The sequence below is a fragment of the Onychomys torridus genome, chromosome 22, assembly GCF_903995425.1.
Source record: "Onychomys torridus chromosome 22, mOncTor1.1, whole genome shotgun sequence".
In the NCBI taxonomy this organism is placed as follows: domain Eukaryota; kingdom Metazoa; phylum Chordata; class Mammalia; order Rodentia; family Cricetidae; genus Onychomys; species Onychomys torridus.
The window spans coordinates 38,749,609-38,770,985 of NC_050464.1; the positions used below are offsets into that span (position 1 = coordinate 38,749,609).

Below are 21,377 nucleotides of genomic sequence, written 5' to 3' on the forward strand. Positions count from 1 at the left end.
TCTGTGCCGTGGCCTCAGGAATGTGTAAGAACTGGTGACCCCTGAGGAAAATCTCTGCAGAGTCAACACCACTGGGTCTGGGCAGACGGCTCAGTAAAGTGCTTGCCAAACAGCCATAAGGACTTGAGTTCAGATGTCTAGCACCCATGAAAACTCAGGCATGGCAGTGTGCGCCTGCAATCTCAGTGCTGGGAAAGCAGAAACCAGAGGATTCTTGGTGCGGCTTGCTGGCCAGCTGTAGCCAGATTGGCAAGTTCCAGACTCAATGAGACTCGCTGTTCCCCCAAAAATGTGAAAAGCAATCGAAGATGCCTGATGTTGACCCCTGGCTTCTAAATACACGTGCACTCACCCCCCCCCACACACACACACACACACACACACAGAAGCATACACACGTGCATGCGCACTCAGAGAAGCACGCACACGCATGTGTACACACACACATGCACACACACACATGCACAGGTGCACACAGAGAGAAGCACACATGCATGCACACACACACACAGAGGAACATACAAACAGGGAGGAGCAAGAAAAGGAAGAGACCAGGAGGGAACACACCATGCTGATGGTGACAATTTTTTCGTAAGCCAGGGAGGCCTCTCCTGCGATCATGCCTGAGCCCCTCAGGTTCTCCACGCCCAGGCTGTCACTGTTCCCTATGACATCCAAGATGACATATCTGCAAGGACCAAACATGACTGAAGTCAAGGCTCCTCTCCAAAAGCAAAGACAGGAGGACATTTCCAACAGGTCTGGGGCAGGAGGGATGAGCAAGGACAAAAGCTGGGACAGGGAACAGTCAGAGTGAAGACAGGGGCTTAGGACCCAGGGGCACTAAGCTTCTAAAAGATCAAGGTTGCCATAGACAACAACGACTGTCCCTCCCTCAAACAGAGGCTCTTAGTGGGGTGCCACCTTACCCCACATCCCACAGAAAACTACCTTAGCCTTTGGTCTGTGGGGACACCAGGGACCATGAGGGAAAGGCACTTAATTCATGACCAATCAGCCATGACTCATGAACCCAAAAGGGTGAGACAACGCTGGTCAGATCTTGGTATTAGTGTGTTAGTGTGTTAGGGGATCTCTGCAGGCCTGTAGGAAGATGTCCTGATCTGCACATTTTCTGAGTATTTCCTCAACTTATTTCACTATGGAATTAAAAAGAAATGTTTCTCATAGCATGCACATCCCAGAAAGTCACCTAGAGTCTGCTGGTTTGTTTTATTTCACTTACTTAACTGCCCTGTGAAAGACAAACCTCTGACATTCTTAAAGAACAGACCCCCCAGACGACCACTGAATGCTTTTGGATAACTGGGTCATAAAATGTGAACTTGTGTCCCCTGAGACATCGTGAAAACTTACGTCGACTTTTCCCTGCATGAGCTGCTATCCTGAGAAAAGGATGAAGCATTCAAGGCATGACTCAGTGGTAGAGCACCTGCCTATGGTGTACAAGGCTCAGCAGAGGAAAAGGAAAGGGAGGGAGGGAGAGGAGGGAGAGAGGGACAGAGGCAGGGAGGGGTGAATCATTTGGGGATGACCAGGATGAATTACCTAGAGGTTGTCCCAAATGGTTAAGTCATTAGCACCCACATGGAAGCTCGGGGCCCTCACCGGCAGCTGGGATGAACTGCGGTTATACTAGGCCTTGGCCGTCAGTGTTGTACTTACCTGGATTCACCTCCATCCTCAATATGCTTGCAGTGCACGGAGTTCTGGGCGCTGATTTGGGTGTAGTCTTGGGGCGTCAGGTACAGGTATCTAAATCCCTTAAAAACACACTCCAGTGAGTCTGCGAATCCAGTTCTGTGGACTCGACAGCCACCAGATGTCTCAAGGGGTCAATACCGTCCAGGGTGGCTGGCTGTTGATATCACTGCACAGCTGCACACCTCAGGCTCAACACCTGCAAACCACGAGGCCACTCTGAGCTCCTGACTCTTCCTCACACACAGCCCCATGCCCTGCCTGGTTATTAATGCAGTATGTAAGAAATGTGTGTACACTCGTGTGTGCGCATGTGTGTCCAAGTGTGCAGGTCAAACAGCCCAAATGACAGGGACCAGAAGTGCTTCACATGTAAAAATACATCTGAGCTTTGGAATATCTGCTTCTGCCTATTTTGACATCTTAGGGATGGGACCCATGTCTAAATGTGAGGTCCATTCATGTCCTGTAGGCTCCTATGGGCTAAGGGTAACCCTATAACATACTGTCATGGTTTGTGGTTTGGTGTGTTTTCACTGGGCCCCATCCCATGAGCTGAGGTGTGGATAGAATTCGCTACTTTAGGGATGAGGTTAGTGACCAAAAGGTCTCAGATTACAGAGCGTTTTGAATTTTAGATGTTTGGGCTAAAGATGTAGTAAAAGGAATAGAAAAATAATTTTTGACACCCAGAGTGGTTTTCGTCTCCTCTAGGGAGACAGTGTCACTGTCTGGGGAACATGGTCCATGGGAAAGTGACCGCTCCACTGTCTCCCATTAGTGGTGTGTGTCTACAGCTCCAGAAACGGGAGATGGGCAGTGTAGACAGGCGGTTCCCGGGAAACTCACTTGCCAGCTAGCCCAGAAGACTTGCAGATTGCAAGCCACGCACGCACGCACGCACGCACGCACGCACGCACACAGCCATGATCTAAGGCCTGGGTGCGGGACATCATTCACTTGGCATTCTGGGTACACCATGGATTTAAAACCCAGCACGTGTCACCTACATGTCTACAAGTCTCTCATTACCGCCTCTGGAGGGTGCTTTTGGCCGTTTCTGATCATCACTACGTCCCAAAGCATTTCCTTTGTTTCTTTTTCTTTTCTTGAGACAAGGTCTCACCACATAGGCCAGGCTGATCCTGAACTCTCGCTCTCTCTCCTCCTGCCTGGACCTCCGAGTGCCAGGAGGGCAGGTCAGTAAATGTGAATTGCACAGTATGTGGTGGGCTACTAACGTCACTGCGCATCTGTGCACACAGAGATCCCTTCCCACAGCCTTTGTGGGAGCCATCCCATGCAAGGCAGGGAGTGTCTCTCACCTGAACTGTAACGGGGCCAGAAGCAGTTCAGATTTTGACATTTTTTTTCAGACTGGCATTATTTGCATATCATAATGAGATGTCCTGGGGATGGGCACCAGGTCTAAACACAACATTCACCTATGCTGCACAGACACCTCACACACAGCATCTTCAGGCCTGTGCTTTCTGACTGAAACTCAGTGAACAAGGTCAGGTGGGACTTTCCACTTGGGGCATCATGCTGATACTTAAGCTTTGGGTCTGGAAGCCTGTCGGAGGTGGGGCTTTTGGATTGGGGTGCTCCGTCTCTTCTAGGTAAACGCCATCACGCTACCACCCTCACTTCATGACGTACTTTGTGGGGATCTTCGGGGTCCACCCAAGCCACTTGGAACAGCTGTTTGATCTCCTCAGCCAGGCCCATACGGGCCCCACTGTTAGCTGCCAGGAAGATTTGGGGAATGCCCTCTGCCCGGGCCATCTCAGATGCCCGCAGATACAGGAAGTCTTCCTGTATGCCGAAAGAGCCGATTTGGAAGGTGATGTCATTGCTGATGACCACGACGTCCCGCCCTTCTGGATACTCCGGGGTCTTAAACCTCATTTTGAAGGCCACCATGCCCACCTGGGAAAGACACAAGTGCTGAGCAAAGTGACTTTGGTTCTTCCAGGTGAGGTGACAGGAAAAGCAAGCTGAGCCCAGCTGGGTTCTGCCCAGGTCCCATCTCACACCCACCTCCCACCTCCCACCCGCCTCCTCCTCACACCCACCTCCCACCTCACACCCACCTCTTACCTCATTCCCACCAGGAAGCCGGTTCATCTCCACCAGCTGGTCCTGGGAGTCCAGCACCAGCTCTGTGTATGTCAGAATATCTTTGGGGTACTTCTCTGGGGAGCCCCACAGTTTAAAGAGAGCCTGGGGTAAGGAAAAGCTTGGAGTCATGGGGAAGGAAGATGACATGTCAGAACATTGGGAAAACTGCCCTGTTCTCACCCTGTCTTTAAATCATGAAGTATTTAAAGGACACACATATTCATACACACTCACACACATATACAAGCATACTCCACACAATAATAATAATTAATAATAATAATAATAATAACGGAGAAGGATAAGATATTCTTTTTAAACCACCTGAGCTCAGTTTTGGTGGAGGTAATTTTTATTACATTTGTGTGTGTGTGTGTGTGTGTGTGTGTGTGTGTGTGTGCGCGCGCGCGCGCACGCGCGCGCCACAGGTTGACATCAGGTACTGTCCTCAATCACTTTTGACCTCTTCTTTTGAGACAGTGTCTCTCACAGAACCCAGGGCTCACTGACTGTCTAGACTGGCTGCCAGGAAGTCCCAGGGGTTCCCCTGCCTCTGCTTCCAAGTGCTCAGGATTACATGTGTCCAGCACCATGCCTGGCTTTTTAAAGTGGGTGCTGGGATCATAACTCGGGTCCTCATGCCTGCATGACAAGCCACTGAGGCACTTGCCCAGCCAGGTTATACTTTTCGAAGTATTGATTCAACTTGGTACTGGATAGATAGCTCAGTGGTAAAGAGGGCTTTACTGCTCCTCTAGGGGACCCCAACCCACATTAGGCAGCTCACAACTACCCATAATACAAGTTTTAGGAGGATCCAATACCCTCTGGCTTCGGTGGGCACCTGAACACAGGTTACATGGTACAAATAAACTCAGGATGTACACTTGCACATAAATCATAAAGAACTCCTGGTTGTTTCCAATTATGTGCTTATGTGTGCCAGAGGAGCTGACCCCCAGAGCTGGCTGGTGAGTCACAGATATTATATTGCCCTTATCCCTCAGGAAAACCTAACAAAACATTATTTCCCTCCCTTCCTTCCAAGACAGAGTCTCACTATGATATCCAGTGCCTCTACCTCCTATGCTCAAGTGATGCCCCTGCCTCAGCCTCCCACATAGCTGAGAACACAGGCAGGTGTGGTGGTATTGTGTCCCCCACAATTTTGTGCACCCTAATAAATTTATCTGGGGTTAGAGAACAGACAGCCACTAGAACAAAGCCAAAAATGGTGGCTAGAAAATGGGTCAGAGCAAGCCATAGCAGAAGTTGGGTGGTGGCGGCGCACACCTTTAATCCCAGCACTTGGGAGGCAGAGATAGCCGGATCTCTGAGTTCGAGGCCACTTTAGAAACAGCTAGGCATGGTGACTCAGCCTTTAATCTCAGAAATCCAGCCTTTAATCCCAGGGAGTGATAGCAGAAAGCAGAAAGGTATATAAGGCCTGAGGACCAGGAACTAAGTTGGTTAAGCATTTTGGGTGGTTAAGCTTATAGGCTTTGGAGCAGCACAGTTCAGCTGAGAGTCATTGGGATGAGGATTCAGAAGCTTCCAGTCTGAGGAAACAAGACCAGCTGAGGAACTGGCGAGGTGAGGAAGCTGTGGTTTGTTCTGCTTCTCTGATCTTCCAGCATTCACCCCAATAACTGGCCTCGGGTTTGATTTTATTAATAAGAACTTCTAACAATTCTACTACAGGCAAGGGTCATTGTACCCAGCTCCCCAGACTGTCAGACTGTCAGAGAATGGGTAAAGATTCCTTGAAGCCAGTATCAACTGCACCAGGATCAATCTCCTGTCTTGGTAACACGTGACCAGCCAGAAGGCATCACTGGGGACCTGAACACAGGAACGCTGTTGTCACTGGGGAAATGCCTCATGGGAATGCTGAGTTCAGTGTTTTTTGTTGTTTTTTTTTTTTGGGGGGGGTACTATTTTTATGACTTCTTGACTACTGTGAAACAATTACTTTAAGACAAAATGTACATTATATGTGCATACACACATATGCACACATACACTTGCCCCTCTTCTTCTCCATGGTCTGCCTAGCCTCAGAAGGGGCCTGGCAAACAGCAGCTAACTTACAAATGAGCAAACAGATCAGAAGCAAGGCCTGGAGGTGACAGCTCAGTCAGTAAAGCGGGGTCCTCACAAACGCGGGGACCAGGGATCAATCCCCAGCCATGGAAAAGCCTGCTGGGGAGATGCAGAGAGGAAGAGCCTGGAGCCTCGCTGGCCAGCCACTCCGGCCAAATCGGCAACCTCCAGGTTCACTGAGAGACCCTGCCTCAAAAACTGGGGATGAGAACAAATAAAGAAGATGCCAGACGTTGACCTCTGGCGCGTGCACACACACACACACACACACACACACACACACACACATGCATGCACGCGCACACGCACGCGCGCACGCATGTGCACACACACCAACACATACACACACATGCAAAATACATAAACCAGAAGCAAACATTAAAATGTTGAGCAGTTTGTCACAGGTCATAGACTATGAGTTGTTCTCTCTCTTTTATTCCTCCCAATTCCCTTTGTTTTCTCAAGCTTTGTAGTGCATCACTTATCTACAGGATAAAATTAGGTTTATTTCGGGGGAAGTACCATGAAGTCGTTCCTGCACTAATTCACGTGTCTCCAGGAAGACCTCATCCAGAAGGAATGACTTAGGACAAGGCATGGCTTCTGGTGAAATCGGGGAAAGGGCCCCTCGAGGGGGTGCACACCTGAGCCCCAGGACTTGCCTGCCTGAACATCTCCGGGAAGTCGTACACGTAGGTGGTCCCCAGGGACTGCGCCTGGAACCGCTTGGCCTGGAGCAGGTCCTTGGTGACGTACGGCGTGTTGATCAGCATCCCGTGCAGGCTTCCTTGCTTGTTGCCAAAGGAGTGAAACATGATCTGGACGGAAAGAAGGAAAAAGGGGCTGGAGAGGTGGCTCAGAGGTTAAGAGCACTGGCTGCTCTTCCAGAGGTCCTGGATTTGAGTCCCACCCCAAGCTGAGTCCTCAACAAAAGTTCAATGGAGAGGCAGATGCGCAGTGCAGAACTTAATGCCCTTTGCCCTTTGCCACCAGAGTAGGGCCCGTGGGAGACAGGGGACAGAGCTCCAGCATGAAGATGGCAGCAAGACCCACCCCCAAGGTATACAGACAAGAACCATGGGGAATCACGCCATCAGCACTACACCTGTGTCACGGTATGGTTTGAGTTGCGTACTATAGTCAACTGAAATGTGTCCTTGAGAGAATCTGAGTGAGGGGTACACCCCATCCAATACTTTGTTCTGTACTGTTTTTGCAACTTGAGAGTTTTGGGTCTCATCATGTCAAAGTAAAAGTGCATATATACATATATATGCAGGTACACACACACATATACACATATATATGTGTGCACATGGGAAATAGTTTTGGGTTCACTTACAAAACTCTTTTTCTGCAAGGTGGTTGGGGGGAACATGTATCTCCAGGAGGACTAGTGTGAGTTCTGCACGGTAACTGCCACACACTCCACCTTCAGCATGGCCACAGGTCCTGTGGCTGAGGATAGCCTTACTCCTTTGGTACATAGGCTACATAGCCCTGCCTGGCCCTGCCTGGGAGGGTAAACAGACAGGAAACTACCATGCCTATCACACCCTGAAGCTATTTATTAGAGGCTGCCATGACCCGAGACAGAGCGAGGTGAGGGCCACAAAGGTGAATTCAACCCATGTCTTGATGTCCAGGTAGCTCAAGACACTTTGGTGGCCCACCCTTACGTTTCCGGATCTGGAGTCGGTCACTTCTTTGTAGACGCTGATGTCCAGGTAGTAACCGGACTCGTTGGTGATGAACAGGCGGATGGGGATAGCGCTGCCCGTGGTCGTCTGGTGGATGTTGATCTTGACCTCCGCCTGCAGCACACGGAGCTTCCACAGCCGGCTGCCGTAGCGCATGACCATGTCCCGCACCGACTCCTCAATCTGCCGAGAAATGCAGCGCTGTCAGAGCCTACCCCGCACACCAAGGCAGTGCTGGACAGCAAGGGGACAGGGAGGTATGTAGGAGGCAAGGAGTCTGGCACCCAACACAAACTATTAGCTGCTAACAACCAATGAGGCTGGAACCCAGGGCCTGGTGTATTCCAGGCAGATGCTCTACCAGTGAGCCACATCCGCGGGTGGCGGGGTGATGAGTAACAAGCTCATCTTCACGTGTCACCCCATCTTTGTGTGCCTCTCAGGCCCACGCACAAGTTTTCTTCTGGACTGTGTGAACTAGCCAGGCTAGGGCATCAGCATGGGTCCTCACGGGTTCTGTGAGCCCTACAGATACTCAAGTCTTCTCTGGTCCCTAAATCAGCACCGACAAGGTCTACCTACTGCAGAACCGGCCTGCACACAATGCCCCAGCCTCAGACCTCAGGCTCTCATCCTGCCCGACAGAGCCTGGAGAGGATACAAGCTCTGCCAGGCCTTCTAGGTACACGTGTTATCTGACCCCATCTGGGCTGACTGGCAGGTTTGTTCTCTGCTGAACCTCAGGGCTTGAGGACCAGGAGACACAACCCCAAAGCAGTGTGGCATGCAGGACCATGGGAAAATGCACCTAGAGCCCAGGAGGGCCCCAGCGGTACAACCTTGAGCGGGTCCATGATGACAGTGGGCACGAAGTTGAGGAAGATGTGGTTGCAGTCGGTGCGTACGCTGGTGTTGTTGAACGCCACCTCCAGCTCGTCCATGGCTTCCAGGAGCAGCCGCTCACCCTCGTTCTGCAGGTACTCGAAGGAGGCTTCCTGCCAGAGGAGTAAGGCCAGCCTCAGCCACAGGGCCTGCGCCTGGCTGGTGGGGAGCCCACGGTCCCCACCTGCTGCTGGGGTGTCTGGTGAGATGCAGAGGGCAAGGAGAAACTGAGGCTGTGCGTCACAGTCAGCCCTGTTGTCTTTTGCTCCCTGATGCTCTGACATCTGGGGCTGTGGCATCAGGAAATGCTTGGGAGACGGCTCAGCAGAGAAAGGTGCTTGCTGCCAAGCCCTGATGGCCTGAGTTTGATCTCTAGAACCCACACAGTAGAAGGAGAGAATTGACTCCCACAAGCTGTTCTCTGACCTCTACGCACGTGCGGCAGTACTCCCGCCCCCAATAAATACATGTGTATATGTAACTTTTAAAATTGTTTTTTAAAATCCATCAGTGGCAGATTTGATTTTTTAAAATCATCACACACACACACACACACACACACACACACACACACCTGCACAGAGTATCCATAGGCATGTAAAGAAATGGAAGGCATCATGAACGGGTCTTTGTTCACATAGCATGGTCGTCAAGTAAAACATCCCGAAACATCAGAGCTCTGGGCTCTGAACCCTGTTCCTCAGGCTGCCATGGCAAGTACTTTATCTACTGAACCGTCTATCTCCCTTACCCCTCACCTGACTTTAAAATGATTTGTAATGGTATTTGAATTTTCACAATGTGATCACCAGTGGTCAATCTGCAAACAAGAAATTTCCTGAACAAACCGGTATCTTTCCATCCCTTCAGCTCTCTTCTCACACAGAAAACATCACAAAACACAAGAATCTGACTCAAGTGCCCCTGGCTGGGGTGTCTCCAATGGTGGGGCCTATGCACTGAGGACAGTTTCTGATCCCCAGCAAGCAGGGCCCTATGTGCTGAGCATAACTCGAGATCCCCAGCAAGCAGCTCAGGTGTGGACTTGGGGAAGAGGAGGTCAGAGCATGAGGAAGGAGCTCAGAGCAGGGTAGAGCCATGCCACCTTACCTTGGTGATCAGGTCCGAGTGCCGGATGATGGCGCGGATGAAGAACCTGTGGTCGGTCACCTCCAGCCCTTCCCTCACCTTGGCGGCACCCAGGTAAAGATGCATCTTATGGTTGGCACAGGGCACAGCGGTCAAGTCAAAGTTACGCATCCGGCTCAGCTCCAGCTGGAAAGCCAGGGCGGGCTCCAAGTGGCGATAAATCCGGTCCTCTGCAAACTGTAGGCCGGCCAGAGAGAGGACACGCCTGAATGGTCCAGGCTCCATGTTGCCAACCCCTGGTACTCAGAAATGACCCATTCACTGTAAAACCTCATCATGAGCAACCTCTGAAGCTCAAAAGATTTAGAGGTCACAAGCATTGTAAGACCAACTCTTGGGTGCACCCTGCTTGCCCCCAGGACATGCCAGAGCCACAAGACTGCTATCTGTCTTCAACTTCTGAACACGGACTTCTTTATAGAAATAAGTCCCCCAAAGGAACCAATTGGTAGTTCTGGAAACTGAACTAGAGAGAAAATGAGACGTCTTCCCCTGTATCACCCTAAAAAGGATGCTGTTTAACTGAGTGCAGCAGAGCCTGGATCAACCAAAACGCAAAATGCTGGGCTTTGCTGGGCTCTTGAATCTGTGCCGGGAGTGACGTCACCTGCTCTAGATTGGAATCTGAAAGGGCTGGGTACCACATGTCTTAGGGTGATGAACCGTAACAGACTTGGTGACAGTGTGACAACCATGGGTGATATCTAATCAAATGGCTGTTGCTGTGCTCCAATATTTATATATAAAGCAGGCAGCTGGGAACCAGCTTGAGTACAGCATCAAATGCGGAGCTTATCAAGTGAGTGGGAGTCCTGTGTTGGAGCTCACTGCAGGAGACACGGCTCCTGCTGGCGGTGTAGATCCAGGGAAATGTGAGGGTCCACACCTCAGGCTCTGAGCATGCCCACAGGGTGTGAAGGGTGCCTGGGAAGGAATGCCCATGGGGGGAAGTGTTAGCACTTCACTCATACCTCGTCTCTCGCTCTGAACGTGAAGAACTTGGGGAATTCTCTCTGCAGAAAGAAATCTGTGTAAGAGGCGATTAAGTCAGGCAAGCCTCTGGACCCTTCCCTGCCTATTTTGTGATTATTACAGACGGTTCCGTCTACTTCCAGAATGAGTCATCCCGAAAGATTTTTCTAGAATCTAATTGCTTCTACCCCACCCTAGAGAATATCAAATACCTGGCCTGGAGGCTTGGAGAACAGAGAAGACAATGAACTAAGGCTTGGGACTAACCTCTTGGGCAATAAGGAATGTGATTCTTCGGAGTCCATAATCCACAAGGATGTGTTTCTGCATTAAAAAAAAAACCACAGACACAGCGGAATATTATTTGGTCAGTAAAGGCCTGGTGTCCTGACGCATGTTGCTATGTGGATGAACCCTACAAGCATACTAAATGCAAAGGGCCAGTCAAAAGACCGTCTAGCAGAGAATGTTCAGAATTAGCAAGTCTACAGCAGTGGTCAGCGGCTGCCTGGGCTGGGAAGAAGGCTCTGAGAGGGCTTTGGGTTCTGATTTTCAGAGAGGCTATGCTCTAAAGATGACAGTAGTATGAAGGCCATGCAACTCTGCGAAACGTAAAAAGCATTAAATTGTACACTTTGTGATTTTTTTTTTCTTTTTTGTAGTAATGGGATTTGAACCTAGCATCTATAGTACGCCAGACAAGAGCTCTACCATTGAGCTACATCCTCAGTCTGAATTATACACTTTCAAAGGTTGTGTTATAACACTAGGTGACCTATAGCTTAATAAAGCAAAATGCTGTATGCACTACAAGTTACGAGATGTGTACAAGAGTGTGGACTGCGAGCTATGTATGGAAAATCCAAGAGCAGATGGAACTCCTTCAGGTCACAGCCACACTGTCTTCTGGGGGACCAGGAACATCCACTTCTGCTCTGAATGCTGACCAGCAGGGTGAAAATTCATCAAGCTATATCTACACACGACATATAGTTCTTTAGATCTAATTAAAACATTACATAAAAGAAGTACAGAATTGCTCTCAGCTGCTCCCCAAATGGAGCAAATAAGACAGGCTGGGTGGTGGCGCATGCCTTTGATCCCGGCACTCAGGAGGCAGAGGCAGGCAGATCTCTGTGAGTTTGAGGCCAGCCTGGTCTACAGAGCCAGTTCCAGGAAAGGTGCAAAACTATACAGAGAAACCCTGTCTTGGGGAAAAAAATAATAAGAACCAGTACCTTCTATGAGAGCCAAAGTAATGTTTTGAGCTGGAGGGATGGCTCAGAGGTTAAGAGCACTGACTGCTCTTCCAGACGTCCTGAGTTCAATTCCCAGCAACCACATGGTGGCTCACAACCATCTGTAATGTGATCTGGCGCCCTCTTCTGTATACATAATAAATAAATCTTTAAAAAAAGAAAGAAAGAACGAAAGAAAGAAAGAACGAAAGAAAGAAAGAAAGAAAGAAAGAAAGAAAGAAAGAAAAAGAAAGAAAGCTGGGTATGGCGCACATATGTAATCCTGACACTTGAGAAGCAGAGACAAAGGGATTATCCAAGGCCAGTCCGGGCTACATAGCAAGTTCTAAGCTAGCCAGGACTACAACATGAGATCTTATATCAAAAAACAAAACACAAAATCCCCAGCAAAACAAAATAAGCTAAAGAAACACACATGCACCAAGGACAGCTGAGTGACAGACACACAGGGATTTTTTTGTTTTGTTTTGCTTTATTTGGTTTGGTTTTTTTGAGATAGGGTTTCTCTGTATAGCAGTCCTGGCTGTAGACGAGGCTGGCCTCGAACTCACAGAGATCCGCCTGTCTCTAAGCCAGACATGGTGGTGCATGCCTTAAATCCCAGCACTCAGGTTTAAAGGAGAATAGACTAACGGCAGTGCAGACACTAGGGCTGGAGACAGGCTCAGTGGCTAAGAGCACTGGCTGCTTGTCCAGAGGACCCAGGTTCAGTTCCCAGTACCCACATGGCCACTCACAACCACCTTTAACTCCAGTGCTAGGAGATCTGACTCCCTCTGCTGGCCTCCAAGGGCACTCACTGCACATATATGGTACACGGACACACATGCAGGCAAAACACCCACATACACAACATTTTAAGTTAAAAGAAAAACTTTTTAAAAATAACAACAACGATACCACAGTGGGTATTAATTGGATCATGAGTTCTTTGCTAAGGAAGTTGTATGTGCATCAGTGAACGCACATGGATGTGTGAACATGAGTGAATGCATGTAGATGTGAGTACACATGAGTGAATGTATGTAGACGTATATGCATGAGTGAATGCATGTAGATATGAGCGCATGAGTGAACACACATGGATGTGTACAGACATGCTTAATGCAAAATGTCTCGATGAAAATGTACACACGTACCCCACTAGGCACATACCCTTCTAACTTGCCTCTTTCCAGTGCATCAAACCTAACACATAATCACTCTACTATCATGCCTAGCCCCCTGGAGTGGCTCCTCTCCACAGCCATGCAGCACCCATGATACACTGTGGGATTCCTCACTGCCCAGCCTTGCAAGGATGAGCCTCCCACCTCTCCTTACCACCCTCCTTAGATAAGAACCCCAAGAACTGTTGAGCTGCATTTGATGTGGTCAGGCAAGGTAGCCCCCAGTTCAGAGGTCCCTTCACATAGTGGGGCAGCAGCTGTTCAAAGGGTCCCTTCACCCAGTGGGGCAGCAGCTGAAAGCCCAGGAGCAAGCACTGTCAGCTGGGTCAGGAAGAGATTAGCAGAGGAGTGGAGATAAGATCCTCTCATCCGTGCCTGGCATATGGGGCTGTGGGTTTGTTTTTAAACCTGCTTTCAGAGCTCCGCAGGTAAAGGCACTTGCATCCAAACCTGACAATCTAGGTTTGATCCTCAGGGCTCACATGATGGAAAAAGAGAATCAACTCACACATGTTGTCCTCTAACCTCCACAAACACATAAAGGCAAATAAATAAATAAATAGATAGATAGATAGATAGATAGATAGATAGATAGATAGATAAATAAATAAATAAATAAATAAATAAATAAATAAATAAAACCTGCTCAGATGTGTCTGCATTGGAAATGTTTCCTTCAGTGAACAGCCTTAACTGCTGATTAAAGAGATAAAGGCTAAATACACCCACAAAAACAACGACTCCGTTAACGGAACTCAGTTAACTGGCATTCCTTCCCTGAAAACAGCAAAAAGCATCCCCTGAAGGGTGCCTAGCCCAGTGGAGGGGAGAGGTCCCTCCTACAGACACAGTGCAGATAAGGACACATGTACACAGACAGATGGACAGTCAACAGCTGGAACTCCTGACATGAGGTTAGACCAAGTCAGGAGGGTTGAGGATTGACGTTCAGACAGCCTGGCTGGAGGAATCTTGGTGTCCCATTTCACAGATAAAGAAACCGAGGCTCAGAGGGAAGTAACCTGCCTGAGGTCACACAGTGATGAACTCCCGCCTGCCTGGCAATGCCATACCCACCACTCTGCTCACCTCTGTCTGTAGCTCTAAGTCTTGGAAAGACAATGGCTGACCCTGCGTGAGGACATCTGTAAGGGACAGCCACCACAGGCTTGCACATACCTGTGACCACTTGAAAAGTTTCCATTCCCCCAAACGATTTCTTATCTCTGCTTCTAACTAGGCAAGTGTGTATAACCTTGGTCACTCAACCACTAAATCATCCTGGGAGAGAGAGACTCTCTTCCTGCATCACTGCTGAAGACGCTGAGGTCCGAACATTCAGTGACCTCCCTCCGCACAGGGCACTGGTTTCAAGGACTAGCAGAGTTAGGGCCGGCCGTCTGTGCCTCTGAAACTCCCCCAGCCCACCTCAGGTGCTCATCACCCCCCACCATGCCCAGACCTCCTCCTGAAGGAACCTGTCACCTCCATGGTTACCGTGGAAACCTGTGCCTCTGGTATCACGGAAACTGACAGGCTTAGTCCCTTGCAGCGTGAAAGGCATGAGGAGGTGTCGCCTCTAAGTGATGTCACTGGGTCCTGGAGACAATACCCTTGGAGAGGGCCAATGGTCTCACAGGAAGGGTCAGTTCAGTGAGGGGGTGGCGATACCAAGAGCAGGTGCCGCCCCCTCCCGCTCTTGCATGTGAGACAGCAGGGCTGTGGTGAGAACCAGACACAGTTGCTGGTACAGCCTACAGAACTGTGGGCTACATAAGCTTTAAAGAAAAGAAAAAGGATTAGATTTATTTCATGTATACGAGTGTTATGCTCCTGTGTATATCTGGGTCCCACAGGGTTCTGGACGGTTGTAAACTGTCATGTGAGTGCGGGGAATTGAACCTGAGTCCTTTGTATGAATAAGAGCTCTTGGCCGGGCGGTGGTGTCACACGCCTTTAATCCCAGCACTGGGAGGCAGAGGCAGGCGGATCTCTGTGAGTTCGAGGCCAGCCTGGGCTACAAAGCGAGTTCCAGGAAAGGCGTAAAGCTACACAGAGAAACCCTGTCTCGAAAAACAAGAACAACAACAAAAAAAGAATAAGAGCTCTTTAACTGCTGAGCCTTCTCTCTGGCCTCCCATAACCTTTTTACTTTCTTTCCAGCCTCGGGTATTGTGTGATAGCAACACAAGCAGGTGACGACAGCCTGTCCTCTGGGAATACCTTGGACTGTACAAAGGTACGGAAAATCGGCACCAGCGCCTCGTCCTCCAGGTGGTCGGCGCACTGGATGGCCACATTCAGGATGTGGATGGGCTCCTCTCGAAAGTTCTGCAAGAGAAAAACCGAGGGCTGGGGGCCAGAGGGCGGGGCTACAGCCTACCCCTCCCCACTGCCACACACTATCTACTGGGCTTACCTTACCATCGTCCTCAGAGTACAGGGAGGTGCGGGCCTTACTGAAGAGGGGGGTGTCTGTCGGCACGTTGGCAAAGCAGGAGATAACTTCATCAAAGTTCCTGTGGTGTGGGACAGAGGAGAGCTGAGGGACCCCTGCCTCTGAAGGATGGGGTCGGTCCTTGCGGTGCAGCAGCATGCCAGAACTTGGGCTCCTTTCTTGCCAAGTTCCTTAGGACCATGGACCAACCTTTCCCGTCACTCCCTAAGGGGTCTGTAATTCTTAACTGCTGTGCCTATGTCTGGGTCTCCGGGAGCCCCAAGTGTTCACGAATGAATGGCTGGGGGTTGGGGAAGGCCATGCAGCTCCTCCACCATACCTGGTGAACTCTTCAAATCTCCTGAAGGCGACCATGGCCCCCATGCGCTGGCACAGTGGAGAGAAACCACTGTCCATGAAGAGTTCTGTACTGTGCCTGAGCAGGTCGGGGTTAGAGATGCTGATGGGCATGGCCATCCTGCGGGGTGACAAGAGAGAGAGGTTGAGGCAGCTGCCGCCGGCTCGGTCCAAGAGCTCTTCTTGTGTAGGATGCTTTGGGAAGCCGGAGCAGGATAAGAGCCTTCCCTAGGTGGGGTCTGAAATGGGGACTACAAGGAGAGACTGCAGTTAGGGGCAGGTGCTGAGGGGTCGCATCGGAATCCTTGGGACAAGGAGTAGACAAGGAGCCCAGGACGTGAGTGAGCGAGTGAATGAATGAATGAATGAATGATGCATTCAAAGTCCAGTCCCAACAGAGGTCCAAGGTCAATCCAAAGAGGTGAACATAGACACACAGAGGCAGCAAGCTCCCAGCCTCAGCTTCCCCTGGAGAGCCCCAGCTCTAGGCAGCTGGTAAGGAGGCAAGTTTGGTTCTGGGATTACTCCAGGCCTCCACCTCTTCATTCTCCTTCCATCAAATCTCTCTCAGGATAAAGTCGGTGGCTGTTCAGGGTGTGGAGGGCCACTGCTCCCAGGAACCAATCCAGTCTGGTCCCGTGAGGATTCTGGACTCGGGTGTGCGAGGGGTGAGTCCCTGAAGTGTGAAAAAGGATGTGCACAGAGGCCAGGACTGCCCTGGCTCTCCTGGGAAGGAGGACTGTTGCACGGTGGCCCTTAGCTGGCCTATGAGAACTCGGACTCGGGAAATGTCCTCCTGTCCTAAATGACAACGAGTGTGGTGTTGCCATCTCGCAGGCCCACGCCGAGCACTTTTTTTAATTGCTGCGGCGTGACCCAGAGGCTACACTGACACCTCATGTTCATTCACTGTCTTTTAAGGCAGCACACGGGGGCCAAGGAGCAGGAGACGGACACAGGTGATTCCCTCCATTCTAGAGATGCGTGTGCCAGGCTCCGGGAGACCTGCGGGTGGGGAAGGTTCTCCTTTGTGGCTCCCCAGCCGCCGGGCACGCTGCTGGGTCCTTCCCGAGATAGGTAGGACAGGGAGGACAGGAACAAGGAGAAACCACTCCATACCGGTTGGGGTGGGAGGATGGCAGCATGAACTGGAACTCCACCACGCAGGTGCCGTCTGGGAGCTCCCGGTGCTGCAGGCTGTTCAACTCGTAGGCGATGTAGCCTCTCCGCACATACACCTGCCAGAGCAGAAGGACAGTGGGCATTCACGGAGACCAGCGGGTTCTGAGCGGGTGAAGAAGGGCTGTGTGCACAGGACCTCTGCGGGCTCTCGAAGCTGCATGACAGGGGATTTCTCAAGAGACTAACAGCAAACGTTTCAGACCTTGGGAGACATCGTTTCTGCCGCAGTCCTATATTCTGCTGTTGCAGCACGGAAGCCGTCATGAGAAAGTGTCTGTCTGTGTTCCGATAAAACTTTATTTAAAGAAGTAAGTAGTGGCAGTGTCAGCCCATGCCTGTCAACTCCACTCAAACCAACCGAAATGTAATGAGAGCCACATAATTTTAATTAATTCCTAGTAGCCACTTAGGAAAAAATAATCTATATTTTCTCTTTCCCCAGATACCCCAGAAATTTTCATATCAACATGCAATCAATGTAATACAGTATTGGGGTGTCTTACATCCTTTCTTCCACACTAAGTCTCTGGAGTGGTGTGTAATTTATACAGCACACAGGCTCAATGCAGACAAGCCACGCTTCAAGTGCTCACTAACACAAATGAGTGGCGGCCATATTGGCCCATGCAGTCCTAGACCTTTGCAACCGATGTGGGAATCAGAGAGCCGTGGGTAGCACAGCAGGCCTCAGTGCTGTCCTGTGGGAGGCTGCTGCGGGAGCTTGGATTTGAGGCAGATTCCTACTTTTCTCCAATAAAGCTCCTGGGGCCTAAACACCTTGATGCTCCATAACGGACATGTGCTTTTAGCCTCATAGTTCTGATGTTACCACACACCAGACAGAGGGTGACGGTGCCAAGTCCCCACTAAAAACCCCGGATGTTAAAACCACCTGGTGTCTCGTGAGCCTCCCAGGTTACTACACTGCACACGTGTCAGCACTCACTGTGATCCCCCGGGGAGGAGACCTCAGGAGACCCGCCCTGACCCCATCAGCATCCCCCTTGCTACCTTCCATTCTGTGCGACACACTTGTGACCATCATGGCCTGAGTCCCTGTGTGCCCTTGTAAATCACTGAACTGGAGTGTGTTTGGGGACCCCAACCCATTTAGGGATTTAAAAAAACCAAAATCAACGTCTGTCTCATCAAGAGACGGAGCCTCCACTGTACATTCCCAGTGCTCCTGAGTCACGAGGGAAAAGCTGAATCGCGTTCAGTCAACGTGCCTGATAGAGAACCGGAACATATGGAAGTACATCCTGGAGCCACAGAGACAGCTCACTGGGGAAAAACAACTGCCGTGCAGGCCTGACCACCTGAATTTGACTTTCAGACCCCGGGTAAAAAGCCAGATGTGGTGGCCCATATCTGTCATCCCAGCATCCCTACAGTGAGAGGGAGGCAGAGACAGGAGACCCAGCCAGAAGCTCAGAGTCTAGTACACAGCCTGGCAGCAGAAATGAGAGACCCTGCCTCAAAAAGACAAGGCGGAAATGGAGAACCACACCTGAGCAGATGACCTTTAACCTCCATGAGTGTCTCCGTGGTACACTCTCTCTCTCTCTCTCTCTCTCTCTCTCTCTCTCTCTCTCTCACTCACACACACACACACACACACACACACACACACACACATGAATTTAACTAACTAAAAGTTTTTAAAGTGTATATCCTAGAAAAAGCCCTCACAGACACAAGCAGGCATTAACACTTGTCAGAACCACGTCTGATGGGGTGCGCTGGCCTTGAGAGTGGGGCCTCAGAAGAACTCCTTATAAAGTGACAACTGCCAGCCCAGGGCCCCCTGTGGCCACCACGTGCTCAAAGGCACAAACTAGTCTTCCTGGAAGACCTAGGCAGACCTGGCATGGCAGAGGGAGGTGGGGAGAGTCAGGATGCAGGGCTGGTGACCCATGGGATCTAAAAAATGCAGGAAAAGGTAGGGGGCTCATGAGGAGTGGAGACTTGAAGCTTGAGGGTCAAGGGTGAGATAAGACTGTCAGTCACTGGACTCAGTCCAGGGTTAAGGAAGGTTCTGAGGGCGGGAGTCGAGCCTCCTGTGGGCAGAGGTAGAAGCAAACGGCATTCCCGAGAGGACCTGAACATGGCTGGGCTCTTGTGCTCAGGGAGCCCAGAGATGTCCCACAGGAGAAGCCCTTCCCTGCCCCAAGGGAGCCGCCTTGGGTTCTCTGCTCCAGCCAGCAAAGTCTTTCCGAGATACCGAATACTCATGAGTAAGAAGTTTGGACAAGGTGCGTCTGGCTCGGCACAGGGGTGTGGCATTGAGCTGTGCCCTGTCTGGAGGAGCCTTTGGTGCCACAGGGCACGAGAGTATTCCTGGCATGGACTTTGCAAGAAGATGGATAAGGTGTGACGCTGTCTCTGGCTATGTGGCCTTGAGAAAGTCACCTCACTGCTCTGAGCTCAGTTTATTTCTCTGTGAGAGGAGAATAATAACCCCCTTCCCTGGAGAGAAAAGGTCAAGTTTGCAAGGTGCATGGCTCAGGGTCGGGCCGTGGGGTGGGCAGGCAGCAAACACTCTAGACGGCCTGCTTCTACGTACCTCCAGTGACGCCATACAGACGACCTTGTTATCGTGGTAGAAGAAAGTTGGCAGGACGTCAAATATAGTTGTTTCCGAAAGTATTAATTTCTACGGGAACCAGAAGGGGCCAAAAAGCAAACAGGACATGAGCGGGTCTGACCCAGGAGCTGGCAGGGGGCAGGAGGCACAAGTGGGCTGTGTCCCAATCACTACTGTAGTCAGTGTCTTCCAATGCAGGGGACTCCTTTGCACACAGCCTTGAGAGATGGGACAATGCAGGAGTGGGGGTGTGTGTGACTGTGCCCAGGGCAAGGTCCCAGTTTCAAATGCCAATGGGTGCCTAGAAGCTTACAGTAAGCCAGGGCCCTGGCAAGAGCTTGGGAAGAGGAGGCCCAAGTGTCTCACCCCTCACCCCTACACAAAGGGTTCGTGCCTCCTGGAACGTTCTAGAACACCTTAATTCAAACCCTGTACTGGCCAGGAATGCCTAAAGCCTGTTGCCCCATGCAGCCTGTGAACAGGTTTCCACTCCTGCAACTCCTAGAGCGTGCAGATGTCTCCTGGGACCATCCTAGCCACCCTGGACTTTATGTCATTAAACTGGGGGCTCCTCGAGGGTAAGGAAAACCCATGGTCCCAAAGACTCACCTTGAGGTTTTCTGGGCAGAACTGGTGGCCATACATGTCGATGGCAGACAGGAAGATGGATTCCACCTGGTTGTGCCGCAGCTCGTAGGAGGGGAGGTGGGAGGCGATCAGGACCTGTAGGGAGGAGAGAGGAAGGAGGACTGGGGAGGTGAGAGGGACACACACACACACACACACACACACACACACACACACACACTGACACGCTTTGAGACCCACCTGCCTGGATCTGAGGGCCACTTTGCAGTGCTCGGTCCTGCTCAGCTGCGTGAGCTCGTTGAGGATGGAGGTCAGCTCGTCTGACAGGGCAGGGTCTGGGCCACAGAGCTCATCCTTCAGGGACAACGGCAGAACCCAGGTTGGCTTTGCTTTACCCAAGGGGATCTGGCCAGCACTTGGCCGGTCAGGAGTGGGGTCTAACCTCAACTCTCTGGATACATCCAGCCAGCTTTGAACATGGGTACCTGTCACTCATTCACTCACACATATTTGTTCACTGACTCATGTACCTTCACGTCTGATGGGGAGAGCAACACAGCAGAGCCCTTTACCATGTACAGGAGGGCAGGGGAGTGCTAAGTGTGTGTTGGTGAGCACACACATACGCACCCATGTGGGAGCAAGACCAGACCACCTCATATGTCTCCTTCCATTACCCTCCACTGTATTTTCTGAGTCAGGGTATAGTGATATTTTATTTGTATTGAAATGTGATTTATTTGTATGTTCATAAAGTTGCCTTGAGGTCAGAGCAAGCCAGAGCAGAAGCTGGGCGGTAGTGGTGCATGCCTTTAATCCCAGCACTTGGGAGGCAGAGCTAGGCAGATCTCTGTGAGTTCAAGGACACAGCCAGCATGGCAGACACACGTCTTTAATCTCAATACCAACCATAGAAGACCTGGAGGTCTGTACAAACAGGCAGTAACGAGGAGATCATGTGGCTGGGTTTATAACCAATGGGAAAACAGAACAGAAAATCTATAAAAAAGATAGGACACACAGAAGTAGGTCCCTTGCGGAAAGGAAGGGCAGCAGAAGCAGTGGAGGGTAAGGTTTTCCGCTCTTGCCTGACCTCGTGGTTTTTAACTCTGCAATTGGTTCTGTGTTTCTTATTTAACAAGACGG

The 21,377-nt window shown here is 50.6% G+C and overlaps 1 protein-coding gene across 1 annotated transcript in view; it reads right to left on the reverse strand.

The window, feature by feature from the left end:
• Nucleotides 1-21,377, reverse strand: part of Acacb (acetyl-CoA carboxylase beta) — a 53,968-nt gene that overhangs the window by 12,183 nt on the left and 20,408 nt on the right. Inside the window, 17 exon segments of the mRNA XM_036171672.1 lie at nt 568-688; nt 1,687-1,784; nt 3,385-3,654; nt 3,826-3,948; nt 6,612-6,767; nt 7,629-7,832; nt 8,489-8,644; nt 9,642-9,857; nt 10,652-10,693; nt 10,920-10,976; nt 15,304-15,411; nt 15,500-15,599; nt 15,858-15,995; nt 16,994-17,112; nt 19,623-19,712; nt 20,253-20,366; nt 20,472-20,585. Coding sequence (XP_036027565.1) covers nt 568-688; nt 1,687-1,784; nt 3,385-3,654; nt 3,826-3,948; nt 6,612-6,767; nt 7,629-7,832; nt 8,489-8,644; nt 9,642-9,857; nt 10,652-10,693; nt 10,920-10,976; nt 15,304-15,411; nt 15,500-15,599; nt 15,858-15,995; nt 16,994-17,112; nt 19,623-19,712; nt 20,253-20,366; nt 20,472-20,585 — 2,226 coding nt within the window.